Source organism: Chlamydotis macqueenii, chromosome 2, assembly GCF_036417535.1.
Source record: "Chlamydotis macqueenii isolate bChlMac1 chromosome 2, bChlMac1.mat, whole genome shotgun sequence".
In the NCBI taxonomy this organism is placed as follows: domain Eukaryota; kingdom Metazoa; phylum Chordata; class Aves; order Otidiformes; family Otididae; genus Chlamydotis; species Chlamydotis macqueenii.
In genome coordinates this window covers 84,091,820-84,110,163 of record NC_141557.1, presented here as the reverse complement: position 1 = coordinate 84,110,163, position 18,344 = coordinate 84,091,820, and the positions used below count along the sequence as shown (strand labels likewise).

Here is an 18,344-nt window from a genome sequence, read left to right as displayed (position 1 = left end):
ATTTTAAGCAGACCTATGGAAGTCATCATGGGACCAGAGGCTTTGCTTGGCTGGAGCAGCCTGACCTCATGCAAGGGGATGCCGTGAGAGTTCCCAGTCAGCAGAACAGACTCCACTGAGTGCTACCCCTTAGAATACAATCTGAGCTATCCTTTGATCCTGCAGCTTTTTAGCCATGTAGATGAAGTCACTCATAATTGTATTAAGGCTACTAGTGATAAAATGGCACATACTCTCAGGCCAGATGGAAATTCGGCTGTAACTTTTATCTGTAATGATGAAGATCACCTAGATTTTTTTTTTTCCTTTAGGAGGTAGGTAATATTAATGGATCATTTTGTAGTTAATAAAACAATATGCTTTTGATAATTGCTTTAAATTGCCAGCAACATATTAGTCAAATTTCTTTTGGATTCTTTTTCACTTTAGAATGCCCAAAAGCAGTCAACACAGATATTATCAAGGAGTGTTCACAAAATGTATGCAGCCATCCGAACACGATGATGTAAAAGTAGAATTAATTAGAAAAATATTACTTGGCTTCTGCTGTCTTTAAAAGGATAGTAATTTTTAAATCATTTTATTTAAATACAAAGTGTGAAAATAAATGCTTCAAATGTCTCAAGTATGAAAAATCAAAGCTGTGTACAGCAAATAGGAAACTAGTCTTAGTTTTGTGGCTGCAGTTTGAAGGCCTGACATACAAATGGCTTTTACACTGAAGTTTGACATAAAGCGAGCTGAAAGTAGCTGGAAGTTTTTTATTTTTATTTATTATTATTTCAAAGAGGAAAGCTTAGACTAAAACTGAAGGAAAAAAAACACCAAAATCAACTGTGGCAAAAATTTCAGAGCCAAAATATCTAGCCTTGGAATTGCTGGGATTATGCCTTTGCCTTATGGAAATAGTTCGGTTACTTTCAAATGTTTGGTTTTTTCTTTATCCAGAACCCTTTGTTTGGCTACTTCTTCCAAAATCACTGTGGTTTTATTCATGGAATAGAAAAACCGTGCATCATGAGACATGCAATGTACCACAGAGGGAGGCCCATAATGAACAGAGATGTAACATAAACATTCCCAGGAACAATTGTAGCAACGCATCCAAATAGAAACATTTTGGCCCACAGCTTTCTTGTTCTTCCTCAGCCCTAATAATTTCTAAGTCCCTCTCGCTGGGGCAGGATACAAGTTTAAGACAAATGTATTGATGTCTCCTCATAAAGAAGGAGAACGGGAGTACAGGGAGGCACATCTCATGTAACAATGACTCTTTCCCAGTTTGGCAAAACCAGTAGTTGAGAGTCCTCCATCTCCTCCCCTCTTTGGTGGGCTCATACTGCTTATATTAAGAAGCAACAAACCCAGAAGTTATTCTTGTCCTGACAGAAAGATATAGTTGGATCATTGAAAAGACAGCAGAACTGGGGTGCTTTCAAAGTCTTTGCACTGCACTGTTTTGAAGGCTAGGGTATCTTGAAGGGTTATTATAAGCAGTTTCACAAAGGAATTACATGATGTGGTTAAGGGAGCTTAACTCAGTCACAGCTAAGAGACTCCTACCAGTCCTTTGTATTTATATATAAATAACTGTGTGTGTAGTTCAAGTCGAACAGTCTCAACATACAAGGTACTGACCAACTGGAAGACAAGGAGGAAAAAAAAAAAGAGTACTACGTAACTTTGCCAAGAATGAGTGAAACATCTCTGAAACTGTTAAAAGAAAATATCTTCTTAGGTCTCATCCACAGGCACCATAATGGTATGAAGTCCCAAACCATATGGCTGTATATAACAGGCCTCCCAGACTCCCACAGCAAATCTCACAATGAACCACGCATTTGGTAAACACTGCGTGGCTGTAAGATGACTCAGTCCGAGTTGAGACTTGTAGGTCCTCTTTGAACTACCGTTTCCCAGCTTCTCTGTTCATGCTGACGTTTTTGGGCTTGTGAAGCTCCAAGGTTGACCGTCCTAAATGCCGTGCACAAAACGGTTACCCATTCTCAGTAATATTGTCTGTGACAAATATGTTTCTGCTAAGAGTTTTATGTTTTTGTAAAAAAATGAGTTTGGCACTTTACTACTTCTCCATATGCCCCCCGTTTCATTCTTCTCTAGAAAGAGTGTAACGGGATGTGCAGCAGAAACATTCAGTCCTTCATCTGAAAGCTGAATTCAGATCTCCTAACCCAACATATTGTCTCCTCTCTAGGTTTTGGGGTTTTTTTTTTCATTTTGATTTGGTGGGTTTTTTCCTTTCCTTTTGGTTCTGTCAGAATATTCCTGGGCTTTATAGAGTGGTAACTTGTTTGTCTAATGTCTTTATTCTTTACAGGGCTCCCTCAACAACTGAACTTCATGTCTCACAAAGCACCAGTCTATGCTGTTCTTAAAAATATTCCTTGACAAAGGGATTAATTTCAGCTGTGATGCATCAAATTTTGAGTTTGGAAGGAAACTGCTATATTCCCCCTCATGGAGGCTCCATTCTTTCTGATTCTCGTAAAATTATTTACGTACAGCTATGCACTTGTTTCTATCTAAGGTTATGTTTCCAGTTGGTCTTCAAAATTTCTCTCATATGCAAGAAAGGCTGATGCAACAAATACACAGCCTTCTAGCAGTTAGAAGTGGATCGTTGGCCTCCTTGGCCATATGACCCACATAGAAAAACTTTCAGGTGGCTGAACACCACAGGACGCACAGCACAGGACATGACACAAGGAGCTGAGAGGTTGCCTAGGGAGTGGTCTGCAGTGGCTACTCCCGTCACTGCATTTCAGGCTAAGATCAAGCACAGCTGGGCTGCACGTGGAGTGGGGACACAAGTTGGTATCAGCCTGCATGTGCTTTCCCACAGCTGGGGAACAGCATTGCCCCACAGTGCCTGCTGGGAGGAAGATGTTATGGCTGGGCCTGCTAGCCACAGCTGCCCGTTGCTGGGTTGGAGGTAAGGGCTGGAGTGACAGAGGTGGGCTGCTGTGCCACGGAAAGCCCTAGTTTTTTTCTTTAATGTCCTACTCTCTCTAGGTCAGTTCCTAGCAAGTGTTTGGGATGGGTTTTTCAAACCCTACAAGCCACATGGCAGGAAAAAAAAAGTACTCAGTTGTATGTCTTTGTTGGCAGTCTGTGGGCCCATATGGGAGGCAAACATTAACCTTGCACCATTACGTTTTACCGTTTTACAGGAGGCAGATTGCTTCTCCCCCACCCTCTGACCAGGTAGCTCTCAAAAAGAAAAAGATGGCGTTAAAAGCAGACATTTGTGTCAGAGCCTGCCTGCCTTGGCACAGTGCAAAGTTTGTTTAATATCAGTGGTTAAAAAGTAACCTTTGGTTACAGAAAACTATATTTTTAGACTAATTCATATTTTCTTTCAAAAAAACTAGGATGGTCATTTGATGAGTCTGACCCCAGAAGGCACTATTCTCTTAGACCTTCACTGATTTTTGAGAATCGAAGGGGGCATGTAGTCATCTTGAATCAGGACCAAAACTTTTTCACAGAGAGAAGCACTAATGACCAATATCTGATGGGATTAGAGCCTCATTAATGTTGCCTGATTACTTGTCAGTCATCTGTGCTGCTGGTACACATTTCAGCTTTGGGTAATTAGCTCACCTTTTAATGAAAATGCGCATTTTTTTTTCTTTTTTAAGTTAGCCTCTTGTCCCCAAAACTTCAGGTTTTAGAGACTTTCTCCGCAGCGCTGTCAGTGTTGATGCTTTTGCCTCTGCAGTTTCATATGCCATTTGCATATGTTGACAAAGATGTAATTTGCTCAGACTTATCTGTACATGCAGCAATTGTCCTCTGTGTGTTGTGATATATTTAGGACAGGCTTTTTCATAGGTAAGATCATAGCATGGTGCAGGGAAAACTGCTCAACTCATGGTTTAAATCAAATTAGGATTAAAGGGGTTTTGTCTTTTTAATAAGGACCTTGCAATCAGTGAGCCACAGCTGAGGATCAGTATCAGCAACAGAACACATAAATCACAACGGTAGATACTTGCAAAATGTTAGTAAACAGCTACAAACTTCTAAAGACCCTTCTATAACTAATCCTGAAGAGTCCCAGGCTCACACATGCATGGCTGTGGGCACCCTGCTCCCCGGGCTGCGTGGGTTACAAGCACACACCCCACTTCTGCAGATGTGGGTCCCCCTATTCACACACCTCCTACAGGTACCTGTGTAACCCAAATCTAGGTGTATTTACACATACCTGTGCTGCTCCCTATGACTGGCACATACGTGCCACAAGTACCCCCGCATACCTGGGGTGTGGGTCCCCACTCACTGCACCCTGAACTGCTTGGAGAGGTGCGGTGGGGTGACTTTTGGTGGTGTCAGACCAGGCTGGACTGCTGCTCTGCGCCTGCTCCAAGGTCCTCTCTCCACCTGCTGCAAACTGCCATCCTTCCCTTTTACTTCTTTTCAATCTGACTCTTTCCAAAAATCTTTTGGTAACCCCTGATTAGCACTTAATCTGAGTAATAGTTGTCTTGGGCAAACTTTGTTGTTGTTATTTTTGTTGTTTTAGCATTAGCCCTTTGGGGGCAAGCATAGTCTCAGGACTGCCAGTTTCGGGTATTAACCTGTTCACAGACACAGTTTACTCTCACCTCCCATTTGGCAGCACCTCTTGCTACCCAGTCCCTGGGTAACAGTGGCACTGTGATCTTCCCTGCAGCACTGAAAACTGTGATTCCCAATTCTGTTGTTAGGGTGGGCTGCCCTCAGGAAAAGCCCTTATCCCATCAGGTCTGTCCCCTATGCCATTGGGCATACTCCACCATCTCAGAGAGTACTGTGTCCAGCTCTGGAGCCCCCAGTGTAAGAAGGACATGGACCTGTTGGAGCGAGTCCAGAGGAGGCCATGGAGATGATCAGAGGGCTGGTGCACCTCTCCTATGAGAACAGGCTGAGAGAGGTGGGGCTGTTCAGCCTGGAGAAGAGAAGGTCTCTGGGGAGACCTTATAGCGGCTTTCCAATACCCTCAAGGGGGCCTACAGGAAGCACGGGGAGAAACTCTTTAGCAGGGCCTGTTGTGACAGGACAGGTAATGGTTTTAAAATAGAGGGAGGTAGATTCAGATTAGATATTAGGAAAAATATTTTTACAATGAGGGTGGTGGGAACAGGTTGCTCAGGGAGGTGGTAGATGCCTCACCCCTGGAAACATTCAAGGCCAGGCTGAATGGGGCTCTGAGCAACCTGATCGAGTTGGAGATGTTCCTGCTCACTGCAGGGGGGTTGGACTAGATGGCCTTTAAAGGTCCCTTCCAACCCAAACCATTCTATGATTCTATGACATTGGTAACGGTAGGTGAGTCCCTGTCAGAGTTTGTAATAACAGCCCTCTAAAACACCTGAAGAACCCGTCGGGGGATGTTAAACAGCTGGATTTCTTTTTCTCCGGTGTGGTGGCAAAGGCCGGGAGTGAGTCGCTACAGGGCGCTTGTGGGAAGATGGGAGAGGAACAGCCCGAGCTCCAGAGGAGCCGGCAGCGACGGGTAAACTTGCCGCTTCGCTCCGCGCCCGGTGACTCTGCTGCCAGCTCCTGCGAGCTGCAGGGGGCTGCAGGGACCCCCAAACCATCGCCAGGGCAGCCGGACAAACAGCTGGGGCCCGAGCTCTGTGTCTTTAAGGGCCGGGGCCGGCTCCGTCCTCCATCCCATCCCTTCCCTTCCCTTCTCTCCTCCCTCCATCTCTCCCCCCAGCCGCGGCCCGGCCGTGCTGGGCGCCGGGAGGAGGCGCCGGCCGCTAACAAAAGTCTGCGGCGGAGGTGGGGGCCTCCCCCCCGCTTCTTCCCTTCTCCCTCCCCGGGCAACAAGTGGCTGGCGGCGGCTTCCCGGGGCAGGCAGGGGCTGCGAGGAGGAGGAGGAAGGCAGGGAACTATCGGAAGAGCCCCAGCGCCGGCCGCGGGGCCGTCCCGCCCGTGGATTATAACTGGAGCCGCCACCCCGGCTGGAAACATCGCATTTTTCATTCTTTCTTTTTTTTTTTTTTTTTTTTTTTGAGAGGGAGGAAGGCCACCCGAGAAGAACCGGAGGAAGTTGCCGGGCTGCTTCGGACATGTCGCCGTGAAAACACCCGAGGTTTCTTTTCTTCCACCCGGTCCCCACCACCTCCCACTCGGCTCCGCTCCATCACCCGCGGTCGCTCGGCGCCCCGCGGTAGAGATGCTGCGCGGCAGCGTAGGGAGGCGGAGGCGAGCATGAAGCCGGCGGGATGGGGGCGAACAATGGCAAGCAGTACGGCAGCGAGGGTGAGTCGGGGGAGAAAAGGAGGGGTCCTGGGGTAGAAGCGGGGTCACTCACGGATTTGGGGGGGGGGAGGGGATCGTGCGGTCTCGCCCGACCCACCCCCCACCCCATCCGTGGGCGCACCCCACCAGGACACGGCCCTCGGAGCTCCCGCTGCTCCGAGACCCTTAAAACACCCTTAATTATATTTTTTAAAATAAGTGGGAGGTAACTGCTGTTTTCATTCGTGATGTTAGGGGCACGGGTTATGGCAGCGTAACTTCGCTAAAAAACTTTTAAAACGCTCTTTGTGATCCTTTTCTACTTGTCTTTCTATCCCAGGATCCTTATATTATGCAGTAGAGTATATGACTGCTTCCTGTCTGAACAGAAAAAAAAAAAAAAAGAAAAAAAAATTAACCCCAGGAAAGAGGAGGAGGGAGGAGAGTTAATGTTCTCCAGCTGTTACCCATACGTCGTACTCCTGCAATTTCACTTCAGTGAAACTTTAGTGGGTTTGGGTTGAGATATCCAGGGGCCTGATTCATTCTTGTGGAAACCTATTAGTCTCGCTGGGCTTGCATCAGGGCTGGATTTCAGCTGCTTTTGCTGCTGGTGCGAAGGGCTACTGGAGCACTCAGCTGGTGTCAGGCAAATCAATGGCAGGTACAGAAAGTTTGTCCTCCTGCCAGCTCGTTTTAAGTTTTCTTTAACTTTTAGCTGTCTTGTGTATGTCTTGCCCTCATAATATTTAGGCAACTGTGTAGGTTATATGTCTTCCCCTCATTGTATTGGACAACTATATAGAATCACTACATTCCCCTCCCCCTTTTTCCTTTTTTTTTTTTTTTTTTTTGTGTTGAGGGTTTGTGGGTGGAGCAAGGGAGATGGTTTTATGGTCTGCTCAATTCTTTGGGAGTCGAGAAGGCAACTGCCAAAGAATACACCTCTCTCACATCCAAAATATGCATGAAGATTGTGAAAAGGAAAGGGGAAAAACACCACTTCTCGAACAGATTCTGCAGTTCCTTTCATTTATTGCCAAATGAACTCTGCTTTCGGAAGAGCTGAAGAAGTCGGAAGCTTTAAGCTAAAGCTATTCTCACTGTGGTGGGGTTTTGCTCACTTGATACCATCACTAGAATAACTTCTGCATAAACGATGTGAACCTGGAAGTTGTGATCAAAGCCTCTTTGGATTCCTCCTGAAAGGGGAAATCCTAGTTTGTCCCCAAGAGTTGAAAGGGTCAGTGTTTCTAGTTCTGGTCGCTTGCAAAAATCATGTTGCCGACGGGTATTTAGCATGATGGTAGGGAAGCATGGCTGCATCCCTGAGCTTTTCTGAGAGTTCAGAGAAAGGCTTGCTTCAATTAATGTGCAGTTTTGCAGGAGGAATGTGATGGACATTGAGTCTTCTGCAGCCTTTGGTGGAGGAGAGCTTTACTCTTCCGGAACTACCTAATAGGAACTGTGAGGAAAAGGAGGATTGGTGCAATTAGGATAATCTTAATTAATTCACCTTTTTCCTCCATTCAGAGTGGATATTGGATCCTAAGAATGCAGACTACATGTGGCGAATTAATCTTTGCAGTACAGACCATTGCCTGAGTTGAGAACTAGGTGGAATACTGGTTTAAAAATAAAATAAAAATTAATTTTAAATTCCCCAAACCCTATGGCCAAAACATTGATCTTTGCAATTAGGTAAATTACTCCATGCGTCGTTATTGTGCTCGCAGATCCGGGTTTCCTGGCAGCTTCTGTGCATTGTCAGTTACTGTGAAACATAGGGAAGTTCTTGTTTGCTGCTTTCTTTCCGGGTGATGCAGAGGAGAACAAATCTAAATTGGATAAAGGGAGGCCTTATTTTCATAAGCTACTGGGGCTTTTGGTGCCATTGGTCACTGAACTGCTTAATTGCTGTAGAAAGTTGCTTTTTAAGAGAATGTGATTGTGATCTTGGGTGGAGGGGTAGCACTCTGAGGAAACACCCCATTGCTGCGTGCTTTCAGAGCAACCTGAGTGTCTGGGTTGAAGCTCATAGAGTGGCATCTGTGGTTAGGTCTGAGGTACAGAGTTTTCAGCGTAGTGGGCTTTGTAGGCTAACCTTGTACTATGATATGCCGTTTTAGGGATGCAGAGAGTATCTTTGTTAGCTGAACTTCTTGGATGCTCTTTTCTGATTTGCTGGTGGCTAGTATCTTAGGTGAGATTTCAGAAAGACAACAAAAATAGCTTTTAAAATGGCTGTTGTTTTCCATGCAGCCTTTCCATCTGTTGGGAAGCTGCGGAATATCAGGAGTTTGCCTGAATTGCTTCTCATCCTAAAGCTGAAGACATACATTAGGGGAAGGATAACTCCTGCTCAAGATGCCATTGCTAAAACACTAGATAACCATTAATACTAGGAAATTAGTTTTGCATGGATTGTTACATTTTTGTTATGCTTATCAGTACTAGACAATTTTTCAAACTTCGCATGTACACTGTGTATGGAATAATCTCAAGCAGCTGTCTTAAGCATTTATGACTAATCCCATAAACTACACACTACTGCCTTTATTTATTTGCTTGTTTGCTTGTCCAAGCATTTATTGAATAGAATTTTATTGGAAGCTGCATTTGGCATGTTAAGATGGACAGGAGAGTTAGATGTTTGAGGAGTTTGAGTTAGTTTGGTGTTAGCGTCTGATGAATAATTCCTGGCACCTTTGAATGTATCTGTTTTTCACAAATTTAATTTTCTAAGACAGGCTAAAACTTGCTCTGAATGAAGCTTAAATGTGAGTAAAATTGCTACTCTGAAAATTTGTCATGCAGATGGCATATGAACACAGCATTCATTTAAAAAAAAATAACAAATTTTGTCTACAGGAGTTTACCTGGTTTTAAAAGTAAATTATGAAATACAAGCTTATTTTCCTAGTTTTTATTTGGCCTTTAAAAATGTTTCTGTAAGGGAGATGACTTGTGAAGGCTTGTCTGCCTGGGAGAATATGGAGTTTGCGATTTCAGACTTATTGTAGCATGCAGTAGATCCTGACTTAAGTGCTTAAAGCTTGAGGTTAGTCTTTCTGAATGTGTTCCAGCAGTCACGTTTGAATAGCATGGCTGAAGCTAATAGATTATTGGAGCAAGAAATCCATTTGATCATGGAGCAATTCTTGTAAGGCTTGCACCTCTGCAGTGGAAATGCATTGTCAGTTACCTTAGCAAGACTCCTTATTGTTGGCCTTCACTTTCTTGCCTTAGGGATAAATCATTCACCTTTCTGTCATTGATTTAGTTCTTTGCTTGATTTTTAAACAACAGGAGGCATGCCTACTTCACATCTGATAGCTTCTACAACAGGCTGCTCCTTCTGCTATCGAAAATCAGGTTTGGTGTTGAAGGACCTTTGTTAAAATGTATTGCTGAAGCGAATTGCAGCTGACCAAATAAGACACAGTTCATCATCACAGAGGAAGAGGCTGAATTGAACTATATCACCCTTTAACTATTGCCCAGTTGATTAGATGCCTAGGTCGCTGCTGTTTGTACTTTGCTGCACACCATTTCTGTAAGGGTTCTGCGCAGAACAACCATACGTGTGCTGGGCAGGAGGCCAGGCGGGTGCTGGCTGTAGAGCCTGCTGTTGGAGGTGGGAGCAGCCGACATCTCCTGGCTTTCTCTGGGAAAAGATGACTGACCACTGTCCCTCTTACCACCTGAGACAAGTTTGCATCCTCAAAGGGAGACTTTAAAGTTGCAGGCTTCTGTTTTATAAGGAAATCGGCTTTGTGACATGAGCTGGAGGAGCAATCTGTGTTTCTACATAGGAAAGGCAGCTATGGCATTGAGATGGAAAGGCTGCTTTGCAAAATCACCATAATTTTTCAACACTTTTCTTTTTCCCAGGTGGCTCGCATTAAATTGTGAGACCTGAGAACCAGTCAAATTTGAAAGCAGCTAAATAATGTTACAACATTTTGACAATACCAATGTTCAGACATGAAGTGATGTACTTTTTTTAATGAGTTAACCATGCAGATTGCCGCAGTTGTTGATAAAACTTCCTTTGGGTGTCTCCAGCACCTTCTCCTTCCAGAAGCTGGTCTAGAGAGGTTTGGTGACAGTGTGCAGCAGCTCCAGTTGATCTGCTGAAATGTATCATGAGCGACTTGACATGACACAGGAGCCTGGTGCTGTGGAGAACAGAGGATAGCAAGGGAGAAATAGATGATATGGCAGCTTAGGCAAGGAAAATCAACATCCTTGAATCACAAGCCTTGCTGACAAACTGGTTTGTTTTTTTGTTTGTTTGGTTTTTGTTTGTTTGTTTGTTTTTAATCTGAATATGTAATTTGGGAAAACTTAAATGGAAACTGTTTGGGAATAACTTTAACCCAGTTCTGGTTTTGAAAACATTCCTTCTTCAAACTTTCATTTGTGGCATTTTCTATCCACAAACCACTTGGAGGGAGAATTCTTGTGTAGATCCCAGTGTCCTGCTAATGTAACTGCCAGTGCAGAAACCTGCCTGCACCATGGGATATAGTTGCTACAAAGCACAGGCAACATGGCTCACAAAGTGGCGAAATAGGTTAGTCTGTGTTCATTTTGGAGTAGGTTATTCTCTTAAATTCCTCCCTTCAGCTGGTGGTAATGGTTAAGGTCTATCTTACAGACTTAAGATTTCATACTTGTGTTCCCTTTCTCAAAGGTGCTGTTGGAATGCTGCCTTTGATTGCAGACTAGGTCTCTGCTCATTTCTGTGATGATGGCAAACGTTTGACACATCAGACATTGTGTATGGAAATTTTCTAAATCCAAAAGTTCTCTTATTCAGGACTGATAGTCTTGCGTATGTTAGGATTTGTTTCCCCACAAGGTGTTGGTAGATTCACTTCACACGCAGTGCTTAAGTCAGGTGTGAAAAATGGTACAACATGGTGGTCTTGCACTAGAGAAACAGTATTGGTGATGGGTAAGCTATTTTGATTAAAGAGCTGAACCGTAGTCATTTACTAATGGTTTTTACTGGTTGTCAGAATTTGTGGAGGCTCACAGCATATTTTAATGAGCGTAAGGGAATGGGAAAGACAGTACATTAGCTTTTACTGAATTATTTAATTACAAAATTGTGATCCCTCCCATCTCAAATCTTTTCTGTGCCCTGCACAGCAGCAAGGACAGTTTTTTTATTCTTTTTCCCCAGCACATGAGATTCTCAGAGTCAAGTGAAGAGTCTCATCCATTTAGGTTTTTTTCCCACTTTGTTTTGATGTTTGAGTTGCATTTACACATTACTTTCTGATGTCTTAAACACGAAGTTTAGCGTATAGCTCTTAGCGCTGTCTTGTTCTGATCCTTTCCCAGGTAATCTGTTGAGATAAGGTATCTTGCTGCTCCTTTTTTTTTTTTTTTTTTTTTTTTTTTTTCTTTTTTTTTTTCTTTTTTTTTTTCTTTTCCTGGTTTGGCTAGTCTTCTCTCACATACCTCCCCGGTGCGTAATAGCTGCAACTGAACCTTAACACCCTCCATAGGACCACTGTAGATGTTATGATGCTGCTCAATGGCACTTCTCGTGTTGCGCTTACTTACGCCACTGTGTTCTGCTTTCTGGTGCTTGGCCAGGGCTTGGTTCTTGCATTTTACCTGTAGCAGGGTTTCACTCTGCTGCATTCAGGGAATTGAGATTTGCCTCTTAACAGCAAGATGGGGACAGGAAATACAGCAACATTCAAAATCTCAATCCTTCAAGCAGTGTTGATTTTTAAAAGTGAATTTGTACTCTGACGGTGGCCAACTGCTGCAAGCTGAAAGTAACCTTCATAAATGCTGCTTATAATATTGTTTTTTATTATCTGACTTTCAGCTGAGCAATGCAAAAAGATTGTGTGTGTGTGTGTTTACTCAGTTTGTCTCCAAAGAGTAAATGTACTCTAAGCTCAGTGCTTATGTTGCTGCTTGTTGTCCAGATGATGTGGGACGGGCGTCGGACACAGCACTTAACTGAGCTGCTGTGCTGCTTTCAGTTTCTCATAGTACAGTATTTTCCTTTTCAAAGAAATGAACTGCCTGTGTGTGTGCATACGCAGGCATGTGTGTTTATACACACACACAGAGAACAGCAGATTAGTGGGGAATTTAGGCTTTTAAAAGTTGCTAATATTATCTGTGGCTTTAGGCTTTTAGAAGTTGCTAATATTATCTGTAGCTTTCTAGAAAGTAACTTGGTTCACATGCATATTATTTCACAAACTGTTACTCTTTCATTAAATGCTTCTGGGGGAAGGTATGTTCTGTTTTATTTTATTTTTTAAATAAGTATAAAGTAACTAACTATAGTCTAAGGAGTTATCTTTGACTTGGATGGTTGCTTTAGCCTGGTGCAAAATTAACTGGATGCTCTCTTTTGTACATTTAAAAAAAAAAAAAAAAAATCGTTAACCAGGTGCCAGCCAGAGACCTGAATAAACCTAGACACTGGTGATGCATGACATGGAAAGCTTCCAGCAGACCCCTCTAGGGTAAGGTAGTAGGAGTCCGGGACTTGCACATCCTAGTCCTCCTTTTACCCACGCTCCACAGGCAGGGAAGGAAATGAGATTGCTTTGATAACTTTCCTAAACTGAAACTGTATTTAGTTTTCTTCAAAGAAAGTCCTTCTACGGAACTGGACTTCATAAAATCCAAGCTGAAGTTGATAGTGTATCATTCCTTGTGGAAGAACATCAACAAGTATTCGGATTTGGGTACCTGATTTTAAGTCTAGATTGCTAACCCCAAAAATCTCCTCAGTGAACTTTGTTTTCTGGCATTTTCAGTCCTCTGGCTACTTCTGGGTTCCTCACTTCTGCGAACAATTCCTAACTAGGAATTGGTTTGCTTCTTTGTGGGTCTTGTTTGTGTTAGGAAAGTGATTGGCAGAAAGCAGTGGATGACATTTGGAGGCTGAAATGCACAAGTGGTTTATTTCTGCTCCTTGTTTTGTAGTCAGCTATGCCTGTATTCTTTAATACAGGACATGTGCTTTGCTAAATTAGGGCAACTATTTCATTGAGGAGTAAAAACCTTCAAAACTTGAAAAATGGGTGGTAGGCTGTTAGCAGAATCTATTCTTTCTTCATAAGGAAAAGAAACATGCAGCATTTTCTAGGAATATGGATGTACAAGTTGTGACTGGGTAGACGTGCTGAGGGACTCAAGTATCATTTCGGTTGACTACAAGTAGTGTCGTAGCTAACCTTGGTGGTGAAAGGCTTAGTTCTGTCTGATCATATTCCTCAATGCCAAGTCTAGCTGCACGCCTTGTAGCACAGACATCACATTAAGGACGGTTTTATGTGAGACCTCCTTGGAGGAGCTGAAGCACAGAGGGGGTGCTATCTTCTTGATGTTATGCTCTAGGTCATTAAAGAAGTCCCCATTATCCTAGGTCACACCTCTTATGTGCTTGTTGCTGTGGTATCTGTATCCATAGATGTCTCCATACAGAAGGAGAATTCAGCAGGGACCATGGCCATTCTTCTCCAGAAATGAGTGAAGTCTCCGTATTGACCAAAGTAAGGGTTTAAAGCAAAACCAAATGGGACTAAACTGTGCTGATCAGAGAAATGCTCCCATATATCTTCTATATGGAGGTGTGGAGAAGTGCTGTTATGATTCTGTTATAGAGACTGAATTGTAGGAAAGCCTGGAATAGGCAAGTACTGCCTTAAAAAAAAGGCTTGAGTTGGCTGTGTTTGAACAGATCCTTAAGGAAAAGGCTCCAATTCTGTGCCAGTATCCAAACTCAACAACAGTAATTTCTTGGCCAAGTAGTTCCCTATGCACTTTTGTGATCTTTGCCTTAAACAAGGGGAAAAAAAAATGCTGTGTTTTTTTTCCTTTTTCTTTTTGCTATATGCATTTCCCACACCCCACCAAATTGAAACCCTTGTTGTAGGATTACTTGTTCATGCAAGTGGATGTCTACCACACATGTCTGTATTTATCTGAACTGGGAAATTTCTGTAGGCATCTGTGTGGCATGGGGAATCTTTTTCCTTCCTGTGCTCAACAGCACTGTTTGCTGAAAATGCAACCGCAGGTTTCATGTATACACATGGGCTTCTAAACAGAGGAATCTGTAGTGGCACATCAGTTATTGCTCTGATTTTAGTGGATCTTTGCTCAGTAGGAAAGGTTTGTTTTCCAACACATCTATTTTCAGAATTGAGATGTGAAAATGCATAACATACAGCAACTTGCGTTCAGAAATAGGTGGCATAGTGACTCTCATGAGCTCAAGAGTCATGTAGTTAGACTTAATGTTGCCTTGCTTTAGTAGTGTGCATGGGAGTACAGCACTTAACCTGGAGCTCTGTATTCTGGGCAGACTGTGCTAGTAGATGCTTCCAAAGACCCTTCTTGGAGTAGAGAGAAACAGGAAGCTCTCTTCCATGCCCGTGTTTTGAATGAGGAAATTCCTGTCTACAATGCATAAATTTGTCACATCAACATCTTAAATCATGTGACACTTTCCTTTCTTGGGGATTTGTGTACAAATGTGTATAATAGCTGTAGGAATACTATATTGCAGTCTTCTCAAACAGCATACTGACTTGGAGGAAGGTGTTCTAAAACTCTTTTCAGTCAATCTATTTTAAAAATTATCTTCCTCTATTTTCTTCTTTGTTCCTGTAACAGCACTAATGAAATTTGCAGATGATATTATAAAAGGAGCAGTTATGAGGTTAGATGTCTTTGTTTGTTTGTTTGTTTGCTTTTTAAGGAAGAAGAGAGAAAGGAGAAACCAGACACACTGGCATAGTATCAATGATGGTTAACTAGGAAGAACCCCTTTTGATCAAAAGTCACACAGGCTTGTTTGATGGTGAAAGGAGAATTTGGATGGAGTCTAGTTGTCACGTTACAAATGTAATCTTGTCAGTTCGTGGGGAGCCCAGGCTTTTATTGCTTGTATGACTGCACACATTGTGGAGAAGCCGGCTGTCTATTTAAGGCTCTGATACTACTTCGTTGCCAGAATGCAGACAATCCCCTTTCTGTGTAAGTGTGACTGCACAGGATAGAGGAACTTGGAGGCTTTTTTTTTTTCCTTAAATTGTGTAATAATTACTTAAAGAACTAGTAATTCATGTAAGTCCTATCCTTGAGAGACAGTAAAGCTCTTGTGGGAACTGATGAACAGAAAGTGCATGCATTTGAGAGTTTCTTACAGTGCTTGTGGTTCTCACCACGAAATATGTTGTTTTGTCACTGGCACAATGATGGTAGTACTTAATCTAGCTCACTACTGGAGTGCAAGACAAAAGATAACAGCTGGTCATCAACAGAAGTACCGAACAGATCATCTTTCATGTGGTATCTAGTAAAACTTATTTCTGTTCTCTGTATTCCATTTGCCTTTTCTGACAGTTTATAAGGAAGTTTCTTGTGGCATCAACATAACTTTTTTTTTTTTTTTTTTAAACTAAGATGATGGAAACAATCAGCTATTCCTGAAACGTGGTGAAAATTGTTGATATTATAGTACTACAACTCATACTTTCAGAATTTTTGGAAACTTAAGATTTACTAAAAGAGATATGAATAAAAGCCTCAGAGCAGAAGCATTTCAGTTCCAGTTAGTTATGCTAGCATGAAGTTGAAACTAACAATATGCTCTTGTATGTCAAGAAGATCTAGTAACTGACCTTCCTCCTTGAGTTCATGTTTGATTGTACTCCTCTGAAGCTAACAATCTTGAAGGCCCTCATCTGTTTTAAGCAGGGTTTGAGAACATAGGTGCTGTTACTGCAGAGCCTCTTGCTGAGGAATTGCTCCCTTGTTCTGCAATACTAGGCTGCCAGTGGAGATCAGTACAGGCAGTAAAATTACATTAGGACATTTTCCAATCAACTCCTGGCCATATCTCGATGTCTACTTTAGAGCCTGAAGTATTCAAACTCTCAGACTGGAAGTGACATCTCTGGAAATGTCTAAGACAACCCACTGCTCAAACCAGAGTTGGCAAGAGCAGGTTGCCGAGAACCATGTGTAATCAGATTTTTGAGCACCTCCAAAGATGGAGACACTGTAACATCCCTAGGGAGCCTGTTCCAGTGCTCAGTCACCTTAAAAAAAAAAAAAAAAACAACCAAACAAAAAAAAAACACAAACAAAAAACTTTATGATGTTTAAATGGAAGTGCTTGTATTTCAAATTGTGCCCATCCCCTCTTGTCTGTTCGCTGGCTGTCACAGAAAAGAGTCTGGTTCTGTCCTCTTTACTCCCCTCTCTCCTCCCTCCAGGTATTTATACACATTGATAGGATTACTCCTTGAGCCCCCTCTTCTCCAGGGTAAACTGTCCCAGCTCTCTAAGCCTCTCCTTGTGTGTTAGATGCTCCAATCCCTTTATCATCTTTCTGGCCCTTTACTGGACTTTCTGAATGTCCATATCGCTCTTGTACCGAGGGGCCCAGACCTGGACCCAGCACTCCACATATAGCCTCCCCAGTGCTGAGTAGAGGGGAAGGATCAATCCTCTCAATCTGCTGCTTTCCAGCTGGTTATACCTCCCCAGGTCCCGGACTCTGCATTTCCTTTTGTCGGGCTATCTTCCTGAGGCTCTTGTTGGCCTATTTGTCATCCTTTTGAGGTCCATCTGAATGGCAGCAACCCCTTGGTGTACCAGCCACTCCTCCCAGTTTTGTATCATCTGTGAACTTGTCTATTCCATCATCCAGGTCACCACTAGTGAGGGGGCTCCAGGTGCACTTCATGCTGCTGATCACAACAATTTGAGCCCAGAAGGTTAGTCAGTGTTTGTTTTGTCTTGCTGTCCATTTAGCTAGTCTGTACCTCATCAGTTTGTCTGTGAAGGTGCTATGGGAAACAGTTGGAAAGTGTTACTGAAGTCAGGATAAACCACATCTGCTGTACTCCCCTCACCCACTGAGCCAGTTGTTTCATTGTTGATGTCTGTCAGGTTGGTCAGGCATGACTTCCACTTATAAATCCACAGTAATGACTCCCAATCACCTTCTTGGCTTGGAAGTGTTGTCCAGGAAGCTTTGTCACTTTTCCTGGATTGAGGAGAAGCTGACCAGCCTGTGGCTCCCTAGATTGTCCTCCCTGCCATTCTTGAAGATAGAGGTGATCTTTGCTTTCATCCAGTCCTCAATAACCTCTCCAGATTGCCGTGACCTTTCTAAGATAATGAAGAGTGACCTTGCCATGGCATTGGCCAGATCGCTCAGCCCTCAGATCAGGTCTCATGGATTTGTCTGTCCAGCTTGTTTAAACATTCACTAACTAGATCCTCCTGTACTTCTACTGGTTACTTCTGTTTATAAAAGGTACTACCAGGCTTTCAGAAGCAATAGAGTTCAACTGTAGCAAGTTCTGGCAAGTGTTAAGTCTGTCTTAAAGTAGTTGACTGTCTCTAAGCAGTGCTCTGCAAACTTATGTCTACAGCTGGTTTGGAGTGTTTCAGCTATAATTTATTTTTACCTTGTATTATTAAGGTTAAAAAAACCTCTTCATTTCCACTGCATAAAGAAACTCGCTCTTTCTCAATGACTATGCTTTTGCTTGGCAGAGAACAGATAAAATAGAAGAATCCTCCTATGAGTTGTGGTGGTAGAATCTGGCTCTGTTTGTGGTTTGTGTGTGTTTTTATTTGTTTTTTGGTTTTTTTTTTTTTGTTTTTTTGTTCCTGTTTCTGGCAGCATAAATGGTTTGTGCTTTTTATAAAAAGCTTCATTAATGGAATTTTGCTTGTTTCAGAAGTAACAGCCCAGGATCACTTTTTTTTTTTGCTCTCCTAGAAAATTAAGATTGTTACATTAATTCCTACCTTCTTCATTAATTAAATTTCTGCAGTTTTCAAGTTGATGTAGCCATGACTGGTAAAAATACTTGACAGTAATCTCTATTCTGCTGGTGTAAAGACTTGCTTCTTTCCACTTATTCTAGAATTGGATCAAAAAGGATCTAAATCTCCCATTGTCCTGGTTCTGGCTAGGATAGAGTTTATTTTTACCTGAGCTGGGAAAGGAACTGGAGCTGGTGGCACCTGTGGCTGGGGATACAGCTGGGATAGTTCACTGATTAGCCAAC

General features: G+C 42.8%; 1 protein-coding gene across 1 annotated transcript in view; it reads left to right on the top strand.

The window, feature by feature from the left end:
- Positions 1–6,055: 6,055 nt before the first annotated feature.
- Positions 6,056–18,344, top strand: part of FBXL7 (F-box and leucine rich repeat protein 7) — a 182,471-nt gene continuing 170,182 nt past the window's right edge. Inside the window, exon 1 of the mRNA XM_086741998.1 lies at positions 6,056–6,276. Within this exon, the coding sequence (XP_086598124.1) occupies positions 6,240–6,276 (37 nt within the window). The 5' untranslated portion in view covers positions 6,056–6,239. The remainder of the gene's footprint in view (positions 6,277–18,344) is intronic.